Source organism: Siphateles boraxobius, unplaced genomic scaffold, assembly GCF_051911475.1.
Source record: "Siphateles boraxobius isolate OS27281-9 unplaced genomic scaffold, OSU_SipBor_1 136, whole genome shotgun sequence".
Lineage (NCBI taxonomy): Eukaryota > Metazoa > Chordata > Actinopteri > Cypriniformes > Leuciscidae > Siphateles > Siphateles boraxobius.
Genome location: NW_027508740.1, coordinates 235001 through 256477, shown reverse-complemented (window position 1 = coordinate 256477; position 21477 = coordinate 235001). Strand labels below are relative to the sequence as shown.

Here is a 21477-nt window from a genome sequence, read left to right as displayed (position 1 = left end):
CAGGGGAGGGGCCGCCTAGTGAAGGGGGACCGTGAACCCATATATTGTGATTTGTGCACACATTGAATGTTGGACTGACTGCACAAGCATTTGCGTGTGGGGAAGTCAGTGTTAAAACAGGGGAGGGGCCGCCTAGTGAAGGGGGACCGTGAACCCATATATTGTGATTTGTGCACACATTGAATGTTGGACTGACTGCACAAGCATTTGCGTGTGGGGAAGTCAGTGTTACAACAAGGGAGGGGCCGCCTAGTGAAGGGGGACCGTAAACCCATGTGTTGTGCTCGTGTGCTTTATTTGGGTCGCCGTGAAAACGGCGTTTGTTTGCAAAGACGCGCTCACTGCTGCGGGCCTGTTTACAATAATAAAATCCCCAGCCGCCTGAACTGTACAGGGGGCTGTGGGAAGTTTTGCTGGCTTCTTTGAGGGTGGTCCGGCAAGCGCGGGACACGTGCCCTCTCTTTCCTTTGCGTGCTAGGACGGCTTTGGCGGGAAGCGTTCGGCGTCAGCCGCAGGGCGGGGCTGAGAGGCCTGTTTCGCGGGCTTTGCTGGTCGGCGCCAGCTAGCACGGCTAGTTCCACTCGAGCTCGAGGTCCGCGACGGCCTGTGTTAGGATCCGAAGCATTTCAGCGTCGGAGTTAGTCCTGCCTCGCTGGGTCCGCCGAAAGAGACGAGGCCCGCCACGTGGTGGTGGGGGGGCGCTGATCTCCCTCGAACGGGACCGGAGATGACTGAGCTGGAGTGAGTGAAGCACGCGGGGACGTGGCCGGCGTGCATTCACAAACGTCCGTGCTCTCTGGATGCCGTTGGCTGCGGCGCTTCTTCTTCCTCGGCTGAAGTAGGGCCGGAGAAGGGAGCGCGGGTGATGCGGCGCCGCCGTCTCGAGAGAGAGCTAACGTTAGCCGAGTTCGCAGCACGGAGATAGGCATGCACGCGCAGGCCGCACATCCGCCGACAGAGAGTGCATTCTCTGCGTGGTAGAGTCCCAGGCATGAAATGCAGCTCGCGTGTTCGTAGGCCTCGCATAACACGAGGCATATGGAACAACGCTGATACAGATATAAACACATAATAAACAGATATTGAAAAGGATATCGCCGGATAGCCACAGGAGAGACGGCGTCAGGAGAAACACGGTTGAGATGTGTAGTCTGCTGAACTGTAGCTCGCTCAGGCTGAAGGTTTGTTCGACGGCGAAGGCTCAATAAATGGTCAGAGACGTGAAGTTTGTCGCTGAAGGAGTAAAATCTGCTATAATGGCGAATTCGGGGACTATTATAGACTGAGGTCACGCCCCCTTGGCGGGCTCTGACGTGTATGACGCAGAGTGATCTCATTGGTTGCACGTCAGAGGCGCCTGCGCCATTGGATGTGCAGTTGCCGCAGCGCAGCCTATGAGCGAGCCAGACGCTCATGTTCTAGCTGTGCAGCTGCAAATGCGCTTTACATAAAGGCTTCAGTAAATCGAGGAAAAGGAGTTTCCCCACTGCGTATAGCTACGCAATACGAAGTGACCGTTCGAAAGGGAACTATACCTATAACAATAACTGTATAACTGTAACGATAACTATACCTATAACGATAACTGTATAACTGTAACGATAACTATACCTATAACGATAACTGTATAACTGTAACGATAACTATACCTATAACAATAACTGTAACAATAACTATACCTATAACGATAACTGTATAACTGTAACGATAACTATACCTATAACGATAACTGTATAACTGTAACGATAACTATACCTATAACGTTAACTGTATAACTGTAACGATAACTATACCTATAACGATAACTGTATAACTGTAACGATAACTATACCTATAACAATAACTGTATAACTGTAACAATAACTATACCTATAACGATAACTGTATAACTGTAACAATAACTATACCTATAACGATAACTGTATAACTGTAACGATAACTATACCTATAACGTTAACTGTATAACTGTAACGATAACTATACCTATAACGATAACTGTAACGATAACTATACCTATAACGTTAACTGTATAACTTTAACGATAACTATACCTATAACGATAACTGTATAACTGTAACGATAACTATACCTATAACGATAACTGTATAACTGTAACGATAACTATACCTATAACGATAACTGTATAACTGTAACGATAACTATACCTGTATAACTGTAACGATAACTATACCTATAACAATAACTGTATAACTGTAACAATAACTATACCTATAGCAATAACTGTATAACTGTAACGATAACTATACCTATAACAATAACTGTATAACTGTAACGATAACTATACCTATAACAATAACTGTATAACTGTAACGATAACTATACCTATAACGATAACTGTATAACTGTAACGATAACTATACCTATAACGATAACTGTATAACTGTAACGATAACTATACCTATAACAATAACTGTAACGATAACTATACCTATAACGATAACTGTATAACTGTAACGATAACTATACCTATAACGATAACTGTATAACTGTAACGATAACTATACCTATAACGATAACTGTATAACTGTAACGATAACTATACCTATAACGATAACTGTAACGATAACTAAACCTATAACGATAACTGTATAACTGTAACGATAACTATACCTATAACGCTAACTGTAACGATAACTAAACCTATAACAATAACTGTATAACTGTAACAATAACTATACCTATAACAATAACTGTATAATTGTAACGATAACTATACCTATAACAATAACTGTATAACTGTAACGAGAACTATACCTATAACGATAACTGTATAACTGTAACGATAACTATACCTATAACAATAACTGTATAACTGTAACGATAACTATACCTATAACGATAACTGTATAACTGTAACAATAACTATACCTATAACGATAACTGTATAACTGTAACGATAACTATACCTATAACGATAACTGTATAACTGTAACAATAACTATACCTATAACAATAACTGTATAACTGTAACGATAACTATACCTATAACGATAACTGTATAACTGTAACAATAACTATACCTGTAACAATAACTGTATAACTGTAACAATAACTATACCTGTAACGATAACTATACTTATAACGATAACTATACCTCTCAGGTGGAGGTTGAAGGCCAGTATCAGGTTGATGAAGAGATGTGTTGTTGTGTAGTGTGTGTATGTGTGCGTGTAGTGTAGTGTTGTGTTGTGTTGTGTTGTGTACCGCTCAGGTGGAGGTTGAAGGCCAGTATCAGGTTGATGAAGAGATGTGTTGTTGCGTAGTGTGTGTATGTGTGTGTGTGTGTAGTGTAGTGTTGTGTTGTGTAGTGTTTGTTGTGTACCGCTCAGGTGGAGGTTGAAGGCCAGTATCAGGTTGATGAAGAGATGTGTTGTTGCGTAGTGTGTGTTGTGTGTGTGTGTGTGTGTGTGTGTGTGTGTGTGTGTGTGTGTGTAGTGTAGTGTTGTGTTGTGTAGTGTTTGTTGTGTACCGCTCAGGTGGAGGTTGAAGGCCAGTATCAGGTTGATGAAGAGATGTGTTGTTGCGTAGTGTGTGTATGTGTGTGTGTGTGTGTGTAGTTTTGTGTTGTGTAGTGTGTGTTGTGTACCGCTCAGGTGGAGGTTGAAGGCCAGTATCAGGTTGATGAAGAGATGTGTTGTTGTGTTGTGTGTGTTGTGTGTGTGTGTGTGTGTGTGTGTGTGTGTGTGTGTGTGTGTGTGTGTGTAGTGTTGTGTAGTGTGTGTTGTGTACCGCTCAGGTGGAGGTTGAAGGCCAGTATCAGGTTGATGAAGAGATCTGGCAGCTGCTCTGTGGCGTCGGAAGGCAAACCATCCTCAATCACATCCAGCAAGAACTGCAGGAATGCGGCGTTCAGATGCTCTGAGACAGAGAGACAGACACCGTCACACACACACACACACACACACACACACACACACACACACACACACACACGTCTCACTGTCTCTTACCGTAGTGGTGCAGTGGGATCTGCTCGCCCGTGGAGAACACCATGGCCATCAGCAGTGCACTGTAGCACATCTTCTCATGCTCTGCACACACAACACACACATCAGCTGACGAGCAGAGACGTCATTACTTTAACTGTAGCAGCGTGTGTGTGAGTGTGTGTGAGACTGACCGTGTGTGTGTGTCTGCAGGTCTCTCGCCAGCTCCATGGTCAGCACAGAGTTGAGGAGTGTGGAGATCAGTTCGGGGTCTAAACCACACATGGCTCCAAACACCTTCAGCAGCAGCAGCCGCAGCGACACGCGGTTCTCCTGAACATCACGCGTTAGTGACCCTCACACCACAACTAGAACACTCTAACCTTAACTAGAACTGGAACAACGTCGATAACACTAACTATACCAATAACAATAACTAAAACGATTACTGTAACGATAACTATAACGATAACGGTAACAATAACTGTAATGCTAACTTTAATGATAACGATAACTAATAACTATTCCTATAAAATTATATAAGGATAAATACACCTATTACAATTACTATAACAATAAATGTAACGATAACTAAAACAATAACTATAGCGATAACTATTCCCAGTGTTTTGCCTGAACGCGTTCATGAACTCGTTCATATTTTGGGCGAACGTGAACTGAACGTACTGTATTACTGCCTGACGAACGTTACTGTGAACTCGTTCATTCTGGTGTCTGTGAACGGCACGCTCTCAGTTTAACTTCGTTCAATAGGGCGCCAGATTTCTATAGAGCCTTCCAGGCGAAAACACAGCTAAAACACACTGTAAACAGGCCTTAATATGTAGCGGAAAAACACCCAATCTGGCAAGTTTTATGTTTTATGACAAGGTCGTGAGGATGGGAAAATTCTTACATTTCTGTGCAAACTTTGCCCGCCGATAAAATAATTGCTGTCTGTGTTTCTATATGGGCTGTGGCAATAATTCTGAAAAATAATAGCTCGCAGCAACATTAGGAAAAAAATAACTATGAACTACTTCAAAATTTTGAAGTATGAACTATGAACTGAACTAGTTCATTTGAAAATTTGTGAACTGAACTTTGAATTAGTTTGTGTAGAAAGTGAACTTTCCCAACACTGACTATATCTATAACAATAAATATAATGATAATTATAACTATAACGATAAGTATAACGATAACTATAACTGTAACAGTAACTATACGTATTACAATAACTATAACTGTAACGATAACTATAACAACAAGTATAACTGTAACAGTAACTATAACAACAACTATAACTGCAACGAGAACTATAACAACAACTACACATTACGATAACTATACCTATAACAATAACTATACTTATAATGATGTAACGATAACTATACCTACTATATACTCTAATAATCGTTATCCCGGATTTCCACCAACTGCGGGACAGCTGCAGATCGGCTCCGTGCTCCGCCAGATCCGGATTTGTTGCGTAACGGCTGTGGCCATGACTGACAGCTGAAGTCACGAGGATCAATCGAATTTACGTATGATTGCGCAATATAACAGGATGTAGTTTCTATAAACTTAACCACAAAACCAGCAACAGTTTGTTTCCATCCAGAGGAGTAGAGGGGAAATCACTCTTTGCTGACCTCCTGATCTCCCTTTTTTGTGGAGATTATTGTGATTCTGTTAACTCAATAACTACAACTGTTATCGGACAATAAACTCTTTATTGTTCCATCAATTGCACACAGCCGCGCTCCCTCTCATAGGACGCCAGACAGAACAACTCCAAAAGAAATACGCGCTCACCCATATAGGTGCTCCTCACACATGCGCAGTAAAAGAAACATAACTTAACAATCTCCCTTTTTTTTTTTTTTTTTTTTAAACTTCAAGTTTAGAACATAAGCATTTGTTATTATTATAACAGGATAACAGGTTAACTTAAGTACTTCAGTTTAAATGATTAGACATTGACAAAACATTCCGTGCTTAAGATAGCAAACACCTGTGCTGAGAGCTTTCAGGAGGCCAAGTGCAGATGCACCCTTTTTTGTCAAGCAGTTCGCTAGCTGCTCTTTAGTGGCTGACCACAGGATCTGCTGTATAGTTACAGAGTGTATAAGCTCCTTCATACTGATGATTTCAAGGCGCAGTCTCTTTTCGGTTACAGATTTTGTAGATTAGAGAGCATCGAGAAGGGAATGATTGTCTATTACACAGACAATAGGCACATTGATGCATCAGCAGCCACCAGTGGTAATCTCAGACTATAGTGTAGCGAGGAAAACTGCACTGTCAACAAGTGCCAAAGTCTCTCCTGCTAAGGTACTCCGTACAACTCTTTTGATCCGTTTTAACAGCCAAGATATAGGTGAACATTTTCCATTTTCCCCCATAAGCATGATGAAATGTCCACCCTGTGTGCCACCGTCCGGAAGAATCCCTGTACACCACCAATTTAACAAAACTGTTTTCCCCTAAGTACTGGAACCTCAAGATGACTTCTTCTGATTTCAGTTTTCTGATAAGTTTATTTGCACAATGCAGGGTCTGAACAGTAGCATGCTTTGGGTTAGATAGGATATGGATATAGGGCTGGACAATAATTCAATATCAATATATATCGCGATATTTTTTTTTCCGATAACGGTGATATGATTTTTAAACACATTTTCGATATTTCAATATCAGCATTTGTCACTGACTGACGTTAGGCGCGCAGCCGTCAGAAAGAGCAGAACACAATTGGCTACTTCCCTGATGACGTACACCACAGACACGCAGCCACTGCTCAGAGCAGCGGATCTCCAGCGCGGCAAGTTTCAGCCACAGAATGAGCGCCCCTGACCACAATGCAAATGTGACTGAACGAGCTTCCACAAGTGAGGAGAAAGCAGACGAAATAGTTAATAAGAGAGGAAAGACTAATTCAGTGGTATAAATTCAGTGGTGTTTCGGTGTTTCAGCGTGCTGAAAATGTGCCGGAGTGTGACTGCCAAGTCCGACTAGCAGCGGGAACACATCAGACGAGGATCAGGAGATAGACTGTGCCGATGCGCGCGTCCACGGCCAGGAACGTCGTGTCCACACTCTAAAAATAGCTCACCGAAAGTTCTAATGAGCAGGTATCGCTCCCTGTGAATGTCCTGACGCGAGCACACACACGCACACGACGCGCAGAATTCAGTTCTCTTTCTTTAGCGCTTGAATAATAACACACACATTTATGCCAAAATTTCTTTTTTGTCAATTGTATCCTCACAAGAACAGTCTAAATGAGCTAAATAAAATCTTAAATGAAAGTTAAGAGTAGCCCAAATGAGAAAATTAAATGCGTTTGATCCTCTCATCAGCGACAGATCTTAAAGGGACAGCAGCCAATTCTGTCTGTCAGTTAAGTTAACCAAAGAACAAAGGGGAACAGAGCAAATTACTCACTGATGTTGTCTAAAGAACGTGTGTAGCTTTAATAAGGATTAATCTATATTTAATTTATAATTTATGCAGTTCAGACTATTTGATAACCTTATTCAATTTCTGTATATTTCAGTTTTATTTACACACAAAACATTAATGGTGAACATTTTTGACTTTATAAAATGATTATCTCAAGTCTTGAAAAAAGTAAGACATATTTTTGTTATACATAGTTTAGTAGCCTACTTTTATTTTTGGCAGAATTTATCATTATAATCAACTTAATCATTTCCTGGATTTTGTAACACCATAGTCCCTAAATGTATGTAAATGCAGGAAATGGGATTTAAATCGAAAAAAAAATTCCCCCATTTTGTGTACCAAATGTTGCACAAATGTAATGGCAAATGTAAATTTAAAAACAGATATGCATTGCCATTTTACATATTACATTGTCATTTTGCATATTACACTTCAAACTGAATATTGCTACCCATATGCTTTCATAGTCTTGTAGCAGGTATTGAGAAGAGAATATTATTGTTATGATGGGTTATTTCATTTCTTCGTGTAGTTTGTTATGGTGCAGTGGCGAAAGACTCCAGCAGATTTCATAGACTTGGCAAATTCATTTTTCAGAAGATTGTACGAACAGATATCTGTTATGGGCGTTCTTGGCAGTTTTTCTGACGCTTTTATATTGTTCATATCGATATTGGAATTATATCGTATCGACCGAAATTAAGAAATATATCGTGATATAAAATTTGGCCATATCGTCCAGCCCTATATGGATATGTCATATATTATGTCAGGTCGGCTTTGCCTGGCAACCCACAATATTTGTCCAATCTTTGATTTTAGCATGTCCATCTCAACATCTGTCAATGACGCGTCATGTTGTGTTGCTCTGGTGGGGTCCACTGGGATGGGTTGCAGATTTTTTATGTACGTTCCTTGTTGTACTTGTACTTCATCGCCCTTAGAATGTACTTCTATTCCAATGTAGCTGAAACTGTCACGTTCTTCCCGTCCGACTTGAAAGGCAGCTTTCAACTGAGGAATGATATTTATAGAGAATGCATCTGTACCACCCCAAATAAAGTCATCCACATGTGACGCAAGAATCCCCATCACCTTGCAGGAATCATCTACCCAGTAGAATACTGCTGGATCTACCTTCGACGCTGTAGCTCCTAACTGTTGCATGGTGTCCTTCACTCAGTTATACCAGAATAAAGAAGCATCTGTTAGGCCATAAACACATTTTTTTCAACTTCCATATGCTTCCTTTGTTCTGCACTTCTGCAATTTAAATATCTCTGGTTAACTCTTTACCTTGTAAAAAGGCTGCTTTAAATGTCCATGGAGTTTAGCTGCCATTTATTTTGACATATGACTGCCATGATCATTTTAAGAGACTCTGAGGCACATGTAGGTGAGTCCTTGGGAAGGTCTTGAGTGTTCATTTCTTCAAAGCCTCTCGCCACTAGTCTGAGCAGGTTTGTGGCGTGTGGGATTGATAAAGACTATCACCTGCAGGTAGCACTGATGCAGAAGGTTCACTGACGTCTTCAGCATCAAGGGGTTCATCATTTTCTGGTGTCATTTCATCATTTTCACTTTCTGTGTCACTAAGATCTGCTGCTGGTGTGATTGTGGGATTTTCATCTGTTTTCATTTGTTCCTTTTCGGTCTCCTCCAGGTTTGTTTGTGGGTCATCCACCTTTCTTAGTCTAGACTGATGCACCCGAACATAGGTTCCACCATGCCTGACAAATACAACCACACTATCTTGGTCTATGACCACACCTGGACCTTTCCACTCATTACAATCTACTCGCTTATAATACACTTTGTCCCCTGTTTCATATCTGTCATCAACGGACCGCAGTTGCTTACGAAGGGCTCTTCTAATTCTCTCTGAGCATTCTCATTGCATGTAGTTTGGTGATTTGTTTAGCTATCCAACTACTCATACTTGTTTCCAGAGCTGGAGGCTTATTGGTGAGGACTGAGGGAAGATTTGGGTTCTGCCCAAACACTAACTGGTAGGAACTATAACCATGCACATTACGCATGGATTTCTTTGCCACTAGTGCCCAATCTAGAGCTGTCTTCCAGTCACAGTTGTTGTCCCTCTTCAGTTTCAGCAAAATTGCAGTTAGAGTCAGATTGTGCCTTTCAACAAGGCCATTGCTCCATGGACTGTACGCTGCCGTTGTTTTGATTTCAATGTTAAACTTTCCAGCCATGTCCTTCATTTTGTCGTTATTAAATTCACCTCCATTATCACTGAACAATCTGCATGGGGGACCATGAACACTTATCCAGCAGTGAATGAAGTGCTTCACTATCTCTTTTGGGTTCTTTGTGGTGACGATACTCCCTGCACTGAAGCGTGTGAAATGGTCAATAGCATGCAAATACCATATTCCTGGCTCAAGCTCAATAAGTCCACAGCCACAGTCTCATTATAGGCTGATGCCATAGGCAAACCCACTACAGGCTTATGTTTTGGCTTGCTGTATCTGCTACATGCATCACAGTTTTTAACAATGTTCTTGAGAATTGTGTTGCTTTCATCATCGTGATTACCTAAGCAGGCCAGTAATTTTTGCAGTCTATCAGCTGAAGCATGTCCAAATTGTCTGTGTAGTTTCAATAGGACTGTCTCCTTTTCTTTGTTGTCATGTTTTCTGTCACAGCAAGAATTTCATTTTCACTTGTCTCCTTTTCATCTGGATGACTGTCTTCTCTCAAATTAACACAGTAATGTCCTGAAGATGTTAGTTCAAGTTTAACAGGTTGTTTAAACATTGTTGCTTTGTCATGTGCAATGTCCACTTGCTGCACTTGCTCTTTTCAATGAAGTCTTGCCTAAAAGCATTGGTATTGGTATTTCTGCAGGAACAACTTCCGTCTCTATTTTGCATCTGGTATGTCCTATCCTTGCTGGAATGGTAACTTTCCTTGTGGAATAAACAACCTTGCCATCACCAAATCTGAAAGGTCTTGCACTTTGTTTGTCAACTATTTTCAGTAACTCACTCTTTGGCAGTCCACTTGTGTAATCTTCAAGCCATTTTTCTCCACACACAGTTCTTGTACAGGCTGTGTCAATCACAGCTGGTCCTAAAGCCTCCACCATGAAAATTTCTGGGTTAGACAAAGATTCATTTGAAAACAAATTGATTCTTCAACGTCATCTTTTAGTCCTTCATCTTTTGTCAGTCTTACATCCAAATTGCACATTTTGTTCTTCTTCCATATTCATCAAAAGGGTTTGTGCCTTGAGCTATGGTTTGGGGTTGTTGTGTAGTGTTTGACTTGTGTCCCCGTTTTCGGGGGGAGTATCTCGTGTAATAGGCAGTGTCACTATCTGTGTTTTGCAGTACACTGCCGCCCTCTCGTGGTGAAGTAACGTTATCTCCAAAAAATCTTTTCAAGGCTGATTTCATATCAGTGAAAGAAACGCTAGAGCAAGCTGTAAGTGCTAACTGTTTATCTTTAAAAGTAAGTCCGGCAGTATCGAGTAACTTAAAGGCTGGTACAGCATCAGGAAGCTCCATTTTGAACTTACGTAGCCTGTTTTATCGACGTTCGAACTCGACGATGTATTCCACCATAGAAACACCGCTCTCTCTAGTGATCCGGTCAAACTCTGTGTACGCCTCATACTGCCGATCTTTTTCTTCTTTTAGAAATACAGAGTACAATTTCGCTATGAGCGTTTGCATTCCAGGGTCATTATTCAAATCCCGGAAATTTCCAGAGCACTGTCCCTTGCTCTGCCCGTTAGTGACAGAGTAACTGCCAAGGCTTGTTTTTTCTTTTCCAGGTCAGTAACACGTCTCCAAATTTCAATCTCATTTTTCCAACTTTCATAAACCGTCTTCTCGTCAAACGGTGGGGGATTTTGTAATTCCCAGCAGCAGCCATCCTCTGCTACCAATGTTAACTCAATAACTACAACTGTTATCGAACAATAAACTCTTTATTGTTCCATCAATTGCACACAGCCGCGCTCCCTCTCATAGGACGCCAGACTCAACAACTCCAAAAGAAATACGCGCTCACCCATAAAAGGTGCTCCTCGCACATGCGCAGTAAAAGAAACATAACTTAACAATTCTACCATGGGTAAGTACAATATTTATAATTATATAATTGACTTATAAAATGCTAAATGTTTATTTTGGGTTCCTTTTTGAATCTATTGGGAAAGTAGTAGGCTGTGTAAATAAAGTTAACTATTGTTCTTGTTGGAAATGGAAAAAGTATTTAAAACAAAATCTCCATCCATTATGACGTTTTCAAGGTGTAGTGCAGGGAAATACGATCCGCCGTCAGCACGGGGTATTTTATTTTGAAAATTACCAGATGTTTTGTTTCTGTGCTCGACTTCCTGCGGCGCTCTCCGGCATCCGGCAAAAATAGAAACTCTGCGTATCTGCTCCGGAGGGCTGCGGTAGCCGGAGCTGGGACGGAGTCGGAGCGCAGCCGTTCCGCAGTCAGTAAAAATACACACATTGACTTTAATGGAAACCTATTGACCACCGTTCCGCAGTTGGTGGAAATTGGGGGTTAGAGTTGTTACAGTTCTAAGTGTAGTTATTGTTATAGTTATCATAAGAGTTATTGGTATAGTTATTGTGGTGGCAATTTTAATGATATTCATTGATTTTTAGTAAAATATAGATGATTCAAATAATGTCACATGTGTGTCTCTCACTTGTAGTGAGAGAAGATTCTGTTTATGTACCTGGGGAGGCAGAAGGGGGAGACACTCCAGAGAACAGACGAAGAAGGACCTCTGACCTAGATGTCAGAAGGCCATTTGGTGCAGGGGAGCTTAGTGGGCCAACTAGTGACGTCTATGGAAAACTACTGGGAGGAAGGCTCTGGGGGGAAGAAGGCCTTGAAACTAAGATAAAAGCTAGTTCAGTCTGTCTGGGGGTGTGTCACTCTTCTGCACAGGGTAACAACTGTGTATTAGACTGCTCCTATTCTTGCAAGAATAAATACTTCTATTTTATATAATTTGACTCTGAGTGTCTCTTACGCAGTGATGTTTGTTTAAGATGAATTTTTGCCACAACAGTTTGGTGTCAGAATAGTGGGATTCCTTGGAAGTGCCTTCTGGACCTGAGAGCGGACGGTGTTTGGCCACCTGGACTGAGCAGTTCCAGCTCTACCTCGTAAATTTCAGAGAGAGGGGCCGACCGCTATCAGGGCCGGGAGAAACTCCACTGGAATCAATTGAAAGAACCCGGTGGCAACAGAAGCATCTCTGGTAAGAGACAGTTCAATTTATTTTCTTTTGGGTAAGTTAATTAAATTCAGTTTAATTGGGGAGAAGAGTGAAATTGAACCATATTGGCTGAAGGCTGTTTCTGTGGTACGTAATCTGAGATTAATTGAGATCTATATAGATCAAGAAATTTCAAACAGATACGAGGGAAAATGATCTGAGATTAATTGAGGTCTGTAACAGAACAAGAAATTTCAAGCAGATAAATAATCTGGGATTAAGTGAGAACTGTAACAGATCAAGAGATTTCAAACAGATAGGTACCCTGAAAATGATTTGTTCCACGACGGAGCAAATTGTTTTTAGGTACTGAGGCTAATTAGGGGGAACCAGAACAGTTTTTGGTAAACCTTAATTAGGAGGGCACTAATAGTGCAACCCGACCGATTTGGGTTAAAAGAAAGAATCGGGTCTGTTGGGGACGCCTAAACAGATTAGAGAAAACGCGCGTTGAAGAGAAATCCACAGGGAACAGAAAACAGCCAGTATGGGAAAATCTCAGAGTAAGCATGCCAAATTTGATACACCGGTTTTCTGTAGAACTAGGAAAATATGGGGGGAAATGTATGTTTTTAGATATTGAAGTAGGAAGAAGCAATAAGGCTGTCTGTGTGAAATAGAGGGAGCTGTAAGTGAGACTTGATGGAAGAGGGAAGTGAAAAACAAAAAGGTTGGTGTGTGAGATATGTGTGTGGGGATTGTTAGCAAACAATCATGTACTGGTTAGATAATGAAGGAACTGGCATGTAGAGAAAAGAAAGAATTAGCATGTAGAACAGAGGATGCAGAAGGAACTGACATGTAGGGAAAGATTGAGAAGGAATATAGTAGAAAACTATATGTGATGAAAATAGACATGGTCTGACAGAATTTATGGAAGTCAAATTAACTGTTTAAATGATATGAAAAGTTTTAGAATAAAATAAGGCATTGTATGATTGACAGGGATTAACATGATATGAAGAATGTTTTAAGCAGAATGGGGAACAATTCTAGATTTTGATAAAATAATGATTGATATATCTGCTTTATTTTATTAATGTTAAGAAAATAAGGGTATTGAAGCAAGTAGCTATAATGGTTGTCTGTGTAATTTACGGACTGAGTAATATAATCTGTTTTGGAGAAACAGTAGAGATAAGACTGAGACAATAATGATAATATTAAGTTGAATCTGCAGACTGACCATGTGATGGAAGGGAAAAGGCTTCAAACCAGTTGTAATGAAAATAATGATGTACAAATTGTTACACTTTATGAAGAGTAACTGAACAGTCCGGGAAAATAAATAAATAAATAAATAGTGAGACAGAAGAGAGCAAATGCTGTAAACAGCTCTGCTCTGAAGATTTCATTTTGAAGAGATTTGCAGATGATGTTTTGTAAAAGATAAGCTGGGATAACAGCAACAGTACTTGTAATTAGTGTTGTTGATGATAATACCAAATTAGTAAGGTAAAGACAGAAAACAAATTCGAATATTTTGAGCATTCTCTGTGCTGCTCATGCAATTATGTTCTGCCAATAATAATGATGAAGAGTATGAGTTGGCTATTGTGATTGAATCCGCCATTGGTGGATGGTCAAAGGAATACAGAGAACTGCTTATCAGTGGGTCTGTTTACATTCCTGAATGGGACACACACTGCTTCAAGGGTGTGCAGTTAAGTTGAAGCCCTTTGGAAGCTCACAGTGATCAAACTGCAAGGTGTCTGATGCTGTAGTTGAGGCTGACACACGAACCAACCAGATGACAGAGAGTGTCTTGATTGTGGTCAGCAGGACCATTTAACACGTGACACATTTCTGATAATAATGTGGGGTTGAAAATAGATCAGTGTTTAAATGACGACAGTGACAATTTTTGGTCTGAGAAATAAGAGATAAAAAAACAAGGTCAAAAGATTGAAGTCTTAAAGTGAATCCTTTTGTGACTCCAACAAATGTGAGTTGCAAAATATGTAAAGGTAATATAGAGAGACAGATCTCAAAGATGATTTATAATAACTGCAAAAGATGCAGAGAAGCCTTGTCAAAATTAGTGTGAATCCTAATTGGAGATTGATAAACTCCAAGAGAAAACTTAAGTCAAATATTAAACTATGGTTGAGAACTTGACAATTAAAATTGAGATTGAGAAATGTGAAACGTTATTGAGAACTAGAATAATTATTTTTATGTAAGAACAAATAAGCAGAAGCAGTAGGCTACTGAATTAACAGTTGCTAAATGTAAAATGTGTTGAAAGGCATCTGATTAAACAAACAGCTTGAAAAGTTGACCATGAAAGAACTAGAAGCTGATGTTTTGCTTCCAAAAGATAAGTCTGCTATTGGCTGTAATGAAACAGTTCGCTTATCTAAATCTGATGTGTGCTGTGGCTGAAACAGCCAGTGCGACAGAGACTCAATCTGAGTGGAAATTTGTAATGTCTAAATTCCCTGAGGTGGGCAAAAGACAAATATAAATAATATGTTTATTTGAAACACATGTAATTTCTGGCAAAGATGCCTTAAGCTGGGCTAGAGTTAAAATATGGTAGATAAAGTCTGATGTTAAAAGTTTTATGAAAATGCAGTGTACCAGTCCTGAATGCCTCAGAGTCTCTCTCTGATTCAATGTCAGCTAAAAGCTGTTATCTGAGCCTGTGTCATAAGTAAAGCACAGTGTTTAAGTTGAAAATCATAGACATGGAGAGGTTAAAAGAAATCATTGCCGTTCAGAGGGCAATTTGTATTTGTAAATGGATTTAAGTAAAACTGAATGACTTTAAAGAAGTCTTTAAAATAATAATACAGACCTTAAACGATAGAGGTGACATTTTGATTAGCGTATTTTAGGACCAGTAACAACTTTGTCTCATTTAGTCTCCACCATTCAGGACCGATGGCTCCGGCTACAGATGAAGTACACTGAATGTACGGTTGTGATCTAAATTCACTGAGTATAATCTAAGCAGCTAGGTTTCTGCTTTTAAGATAGTTAATGGATTTAAGTGATTAAATACTGTTGTTATTGACGTGTCTCCCTGTGTGACTACCATTAGGCAATCAGAATGGCCCTGGTGACTCTTGAACGTGCCTTTCCTAAGCTCCAGAAAACAGCTGAGGTCTGTTGAAGAAAACTGATTGTGTGATTGGAAAGAGCGGTCACCAGTGGGCACGAGTGACCATCTCGATGACGGGTAAGACCTTCTTTGGCCAGACAGGGGGCAACCTAAGCCAGAGTGGATCACGTAAAGTCATTGGGCATCTCCTGAATGGAGGTGTGTTATGTGAGACAGGTATGAGGGTTGAGCAGGAGCTGTGAGGCCAGCAGCGTACTTATGCCGTTAAGGGGAGATGACGCGGTGACGAGTCACGGCATGTCTCCCCAATAAAGCAAAGCTCCTCTATATATACCACTCGCCAGAAGAAACCGCATTAGTTGTATGGCTTGTTTTTTTTATTGTGACAAGCGTCTGCAAATATGCCAGGGGAAAACACCCTGATGGAGATTATAGATAAAGGGCTAACAGGAGTGGGCTTTCAAGAGCCAGCTGAGGCCATGAAGTGATTCCCATTAGCTGTTGTGGAGACAGTAGCAAAACTTTTTATGTACTGGTTTGCCTTATGGGCAAGGAAAATCATAGTGTTGATTTTGAACTAATAGGTCTATGACATAGTTTTAACTCTTGAAGGTCGTTAGACATGGTGGTGGCTAAAGATGAAGACAGCTTTTGATTTAAGGAAAGTCTGGATGACAAAGGTGAATGGTCAAAGGTTATTGTAATGAATACAAATTTTGTCTAAGTTACAGCCTTAGGAGGCTGGTGGAAAAATTATTTGTTATAGTGAGAGAGACTGCCTGAGTTGGAGGAAGGGATGGTAACTGTCTGTCTTTCTGTTATCTGCCTGCTAGAGCAAGCTGAAGCAAAATAATGATAATGAAACAAAACAACCCAGCTGACTTGTCTAAAAATCAAATGAATAATGAACAGACGTGCTTTGAAAGTGGTTAAGATACCATGTAAAATTAGGTAGAAGCTACAGGAAAATGGGAAGTTTAAAATCTTATTTAAAATTTAAATCTTTTAGCAATAATATAAAGAAAAGTGAACATTGAGAATGAGCAGTTAACATATGTGTGTCTAGTATGAGTGTGTGTGTGTGATGGTGACAGCACTTTATGTCTTGTATGTATTAGTTTGGGGCACTAATATTCCGCCTGAATGGTGTGTATATTGCGTCATTAACCTCTGGAATGAGTTTATCATTACAGATGGGTTAAGGCAAATGACAAATTTTAAAGAAGCTAATAATTCTGATGAAGAGACAATACAGAACATGGGACAAGCTTTAAGTTGATTGGCCATCAAGCTCTGTCTGGTAGTAATACTTTTGACATACATAATGTAGATTTGAAGATCATTAAATTGGAATTGTGTAGTTGTAGATCACCATCTGGCATGGGCTGAGATAAATGAAAATGTTGTAGATTTGAGGGAAACAACAAAGTGACATATTGGCTAAGTCAAAATGAAATTATCAAGAGAGCCCCTCACATTTATGATTATTGTGAACAAAGGGGGAGAAATGATTGACTGACATTGACCAAGTCTGCACAGCACGACCTGAAATGATAGGGAAAATTGATGACTTTGGAAATGTTTGTAGATGACTGACTTGAGAGACCAAACAACAGGCCTGAAAAGCAGAATACGCTGTGAGACTGAGGGCCGTTGCCTTTCAAATACTTCGATAAGAAGATGAGATTGTGGCTTTAAGTGAAGAATGTAATATTTTTGTTTCAGAGGCAGAGAAAGATGTCTGGAGGAAATTTGTCTGAAGGACAACATTTGGGTTAGTGTTGATAGCAAACTTTATAAAAAACACTATGTTAAATGTTATGTTAAATTGATGCTCGAGTTGTGTCGTGCATCAAGAGGGAGATGGTATAACAATTGCCAAATATGGTTTATTAAGGGGTTCACATTTGCTGAAAAAATGTTGGGAGAACACTAGGGGTAATTTGATAAAAGCCCTGAAAGAAGCCATTTTTTCTGCCTAACAAAATGGATGTCTGTGAGTGTGCCGCACACACCAATAACAAAGATTGTTTCAACAGGAAACGCCAGGGCATCGAAGGCCACGGGAGAACAGTAGACAAAAGAAACTACGTACTTTACTATCTGACAATAACCTCGAAATCTGTTTCTCTTTACAGAGAGCATGCAGGATTGGGAGACAGGGCAAAATGTGCCCACTAAAATAATGGTTATGGATGAATTTGGCTAACTGTCCTGGCCTGGGTTATTAGTGTGGCAGAAAGGTGCTACACCTGCGCAGCGCATAACTTAAAATTTTCCTTTTACAGAATGTCAGGAAGGATTGGATCAAACAGAACTAATTCTGTTCCAAATGTATAAATATTGTGTGGACATGAGGACAGGGGTTGAGTGTTTTTCAGGGTAAAAGGACCCCGAGTGCTATTAAGTGAGCAAGAAATTATCCGGAGATAATGTTTCAGGTTGTTGATTCCACAGGTCACACCAAAGGGGACGAGCGGCAAGACAAGCGGTCACTAACAAAATACTTAAGGTCTCCATTCACAGGTGACAGTTCACTCCAGTGGGGGTGCGGTCGTGATTTAAGGGAAAACCTTATAAGGATCAGAAAATGGTTGGAGAGTGTGACACCTGGGTCCAAGCCTCTCACCTACACCAACCGGCCACAACCATCCCATAGTCCATGGGGCGAACGAGATGATCAACACGCCTGGAGGAGGATATGAACCAACTAATGGTTTAAGAATGTGGTTTTGTGATTATTTTGAGGATTTGATTCGATTAAATCAAAATAGGGCTTAGTATTGATATACACTAGATCAAAAGATTTGATTGGTTACTTATTCATTAGGAAATATTTAAGTAAAATGTTTTTGGGAAGAGAAGATCTATTAATTAATGTAAATTATAGGGATAATTGTTGAAGCTTATTAAGTAGAACCACAGCATGTTTGAATTAAAAGTTAAAGGTAAAAGAACACGGAACGTCCGTGGGGCGAACGAGATGATCAACACAACTGATGGTTTAAGTTTAACAGAAGAATCTGTTTTTGTGATGATTTTGTTTGATTGAATCAAACTAGGTATTGATTTGATTGTAAATGTAGAAAATATATTGATTGTGTCCGTAATGGAAATATTAGAGTTAATTTTGAACAACTACATTGGTTAAAAGAATGGATAAAAAAAAAAAAAAACCTTTTCTGGATAGATTTTATTAAATATGGTGTTAAATAGAGCTTACTAAGTAAAACCATTGGCTGAATCGAGTTAAAAGTTAAGAAAATATGGTTAGGAAAATGGAGGCGATGTATGGAAATGGGCGTGGACTGATGGTAAATGGATAAGATTGGTTAATCTTTGGGGGGTTGGGGGTACTGTACTACCAATTTCAGCGATAGGATTATCAATATTGTTATAATTACCATGCATTATAATGTGTTTCCAGCTCAGTACAGAGACTGGTTAAAGCTGGGAGTCTGTTCAATTGGATGAACAAAATATGATGATACAAGTAGTGGGAGCTACTGTGACATGTGTTAAAGTGTATGTTTCCTTTTCTTTTTCTTTATTTCTATGAATGTTTTTGATATGAACAGAAGGTTAAAAGCTGTGGTTATCCGCTATGTGTTGACGTACAAGGAGAGGGGTCGAAATGAGGGATTTTATTCTACTTTTATTTCTTCGTATTTCTTAGCCTGTTGAAATGCCATGTGGGTTTCAAGATGTGTAATGATAACCAGGGTGTTAAATTGATGTGTTTCCTACTTAAACTATACACTATTTCTTGTTTATACTGAGGTGACTGAGGGTCCGACCTAGGTCGGGAGTGCAATAACAGTGCTTATTCATTCAGCCCGGCTGCAGATAAAGTCTTTACTTGCTTGCTAATACTTAAGGGACTATCCCCACAAAAACAGCCTAAGCTTTTTACTTTTCCAAATGTTATTTCACAAATGTTTAAGAGAGTGGTCAGTGAAAACCAGAGATGAAGAGTATAAGTGTGATGATATGACTTAAAATTTGTCTTATTGTTTATTATTGTGATTATGGGTAATCATAATGATAAAAAGTGAGGAGTTGTGGTGACAATTTTAATGATATTCATTGATTTTTAGTAAAATATAGATGATTCAAATAATGTCACATGTGTGTCTCTCACTTGTAGTGAGAGAAGATTCTGTTTATGTACCTGGGGAGGCAGAAGGGGGAGACACTCCAGAGAACAGACGAAGAAGGACCTCTGACCTAGATGTCAGAAGGCCATTTGGTGCAGGGGAGCTTAGTGGGCCAACTAGTGACGTCTATGGAAAACTACTGGGAGGAAGGCTCTGGGGGGAAGAAGGCCTTGAAACTAAGATAAAAGCTAGTTCAGTCTGTCTGGGGGTGTGTCACTCTTCTGCACAGGGTAACAACTGTGTATTAGACTGCTCCTATTCTTGCAAGAATAAATACTTCTATTTTATATAATTTGACTCTGAGTGTCTCTTACGCAGTGATGTTTGTTTAAGATGAATTTTTGCCACAACATTATCATTATAGTTATCGTTACAGTTATATTTACAGTATAGCAACATAGTTATCGTTAGTTATCTGTATAGTTATCGTAAGAGTTATTGGTATAGTTATCATTATAGGTATCGTTACAGTTATTGCTATAGCTACAGTTATAGGTATCTTGTGAATGGGCCTTAATTATCTCCCATGATGCATCAGCAGGGGACTCACCATCTGATAGTACGACACCAGCGACAGAACCGCTTCGAACTCGTTCACACGACACATCTTCTTACACACCTCAGGATCTGCGTCAGTCTGAAAGAAACACGCAGAATTATGGTATGAATTTAAAATATCCATTCTGCAAACCGCTCGTGCTCTGAAGGGTCGAGGTTCATCATATTACATAACTGCAGATTAATGCGTCTCACCAGGATCTGCAGTAACTCCTCCAGGTAACATGCGATGAGCGCGTGATCTTCGTACAGCGCCCAGCTGCGCTGCTGAGAGTCGTCACGGTGACGCGCCAGATCCCCGAAGATCACCTGCAGCCGCTGCTCGTCGTGACACACCTGTCCTAGCGGGAGCGCCGTCCGCTGATCCTGAGGAGACACCGGCGCATTACTGGCTGAGCACAGGTGAGGGAGGAGCTACTGACCTTACTCTCCACCAATGACAGCAGCACCGCTAACTTACTATCCTATAATGATAACTATTACAATAGCTGTAACCATAACTATACTATGTCAGGTAGGTGTGGTATAGTTATCAGAGTTATAGGTATAGCTATCGTTATAGTTATTGTTACAGTTCTAGGTGTAGTTATCGTAATAGTGATCGGTATAGTTATCGTTAGAGTTATCAGTATAGTTATAGTTATTGCTTGAATTATTGGAATAGTTATCGTTAGAGATATCGTTATAGATGAGTCCAGGGGTGAGCTAATTAGCTACTAACCTTACTCTCCACCAATGACAGCAGCACCTGCTCCAGGTGAGAAGCTGCCGTCGGCAGGGCGCTCTGCAGGTGTCCCACGACCACGCCCACGGCAACCCGCGACAGCTCGTAACTAAGGTTGGTGTTTTTGCGCACCAGTTCAATCAGCTCCACTCCGATCGTCGTGGGAACGGCTGTGGACTGGGTGGGGCTACCGAGGGGGCTGAGAGACACAGAGGGCGGGGCTTGTGGCCACTCCACATCTGATTGTTGTTCGGCAGCAGGCTGTGGACTGATTGGTAGAG

General features: G+C 40.3%; 1 protein-coding gene across 1 annotated transcript in view; it reads right to left on the bottom strand.

Annotated features, from left to right (window-relative positions):
• Positions 1 to 21477, bottom strand: part of nckipsd (NCK interacting protein with SH3 domain) — a 38655-nt gene that overhangs the window by 12756 nt on the left and 4422 nt on the right. Inside the window, exons 5-10 of the mRNA XM_077229854.1 lie at positions 21194 to 21477; positions 20668 to 20838; positions 20465 to 20551; positions 4142 to 4280; positions 3972 to 4052; positions 3751 to 3879 (exon numbers count right to left, since the gene is read on the bottom strand). The exon at positions 21194 to 21477 is cut by the window's right edge and continues 294 nt beyond it. Of these exons, the coding sequence (XP_077085969.1) occupies positions 3751 to 3879; positions 3972 to 4052; positions 4142 to 4280; positions 20465 to 20551; positions 20668 to 20838; positions 21194 to 21477 (891 nt within the window). The remainder of the gene's footprint in view (positions 1 to 3750; positions 3880 to 3971; positions 4053 to 4141; positions 4281 to 20464; positions 20552 to 20667; positions 20839 to 21193) is intronic.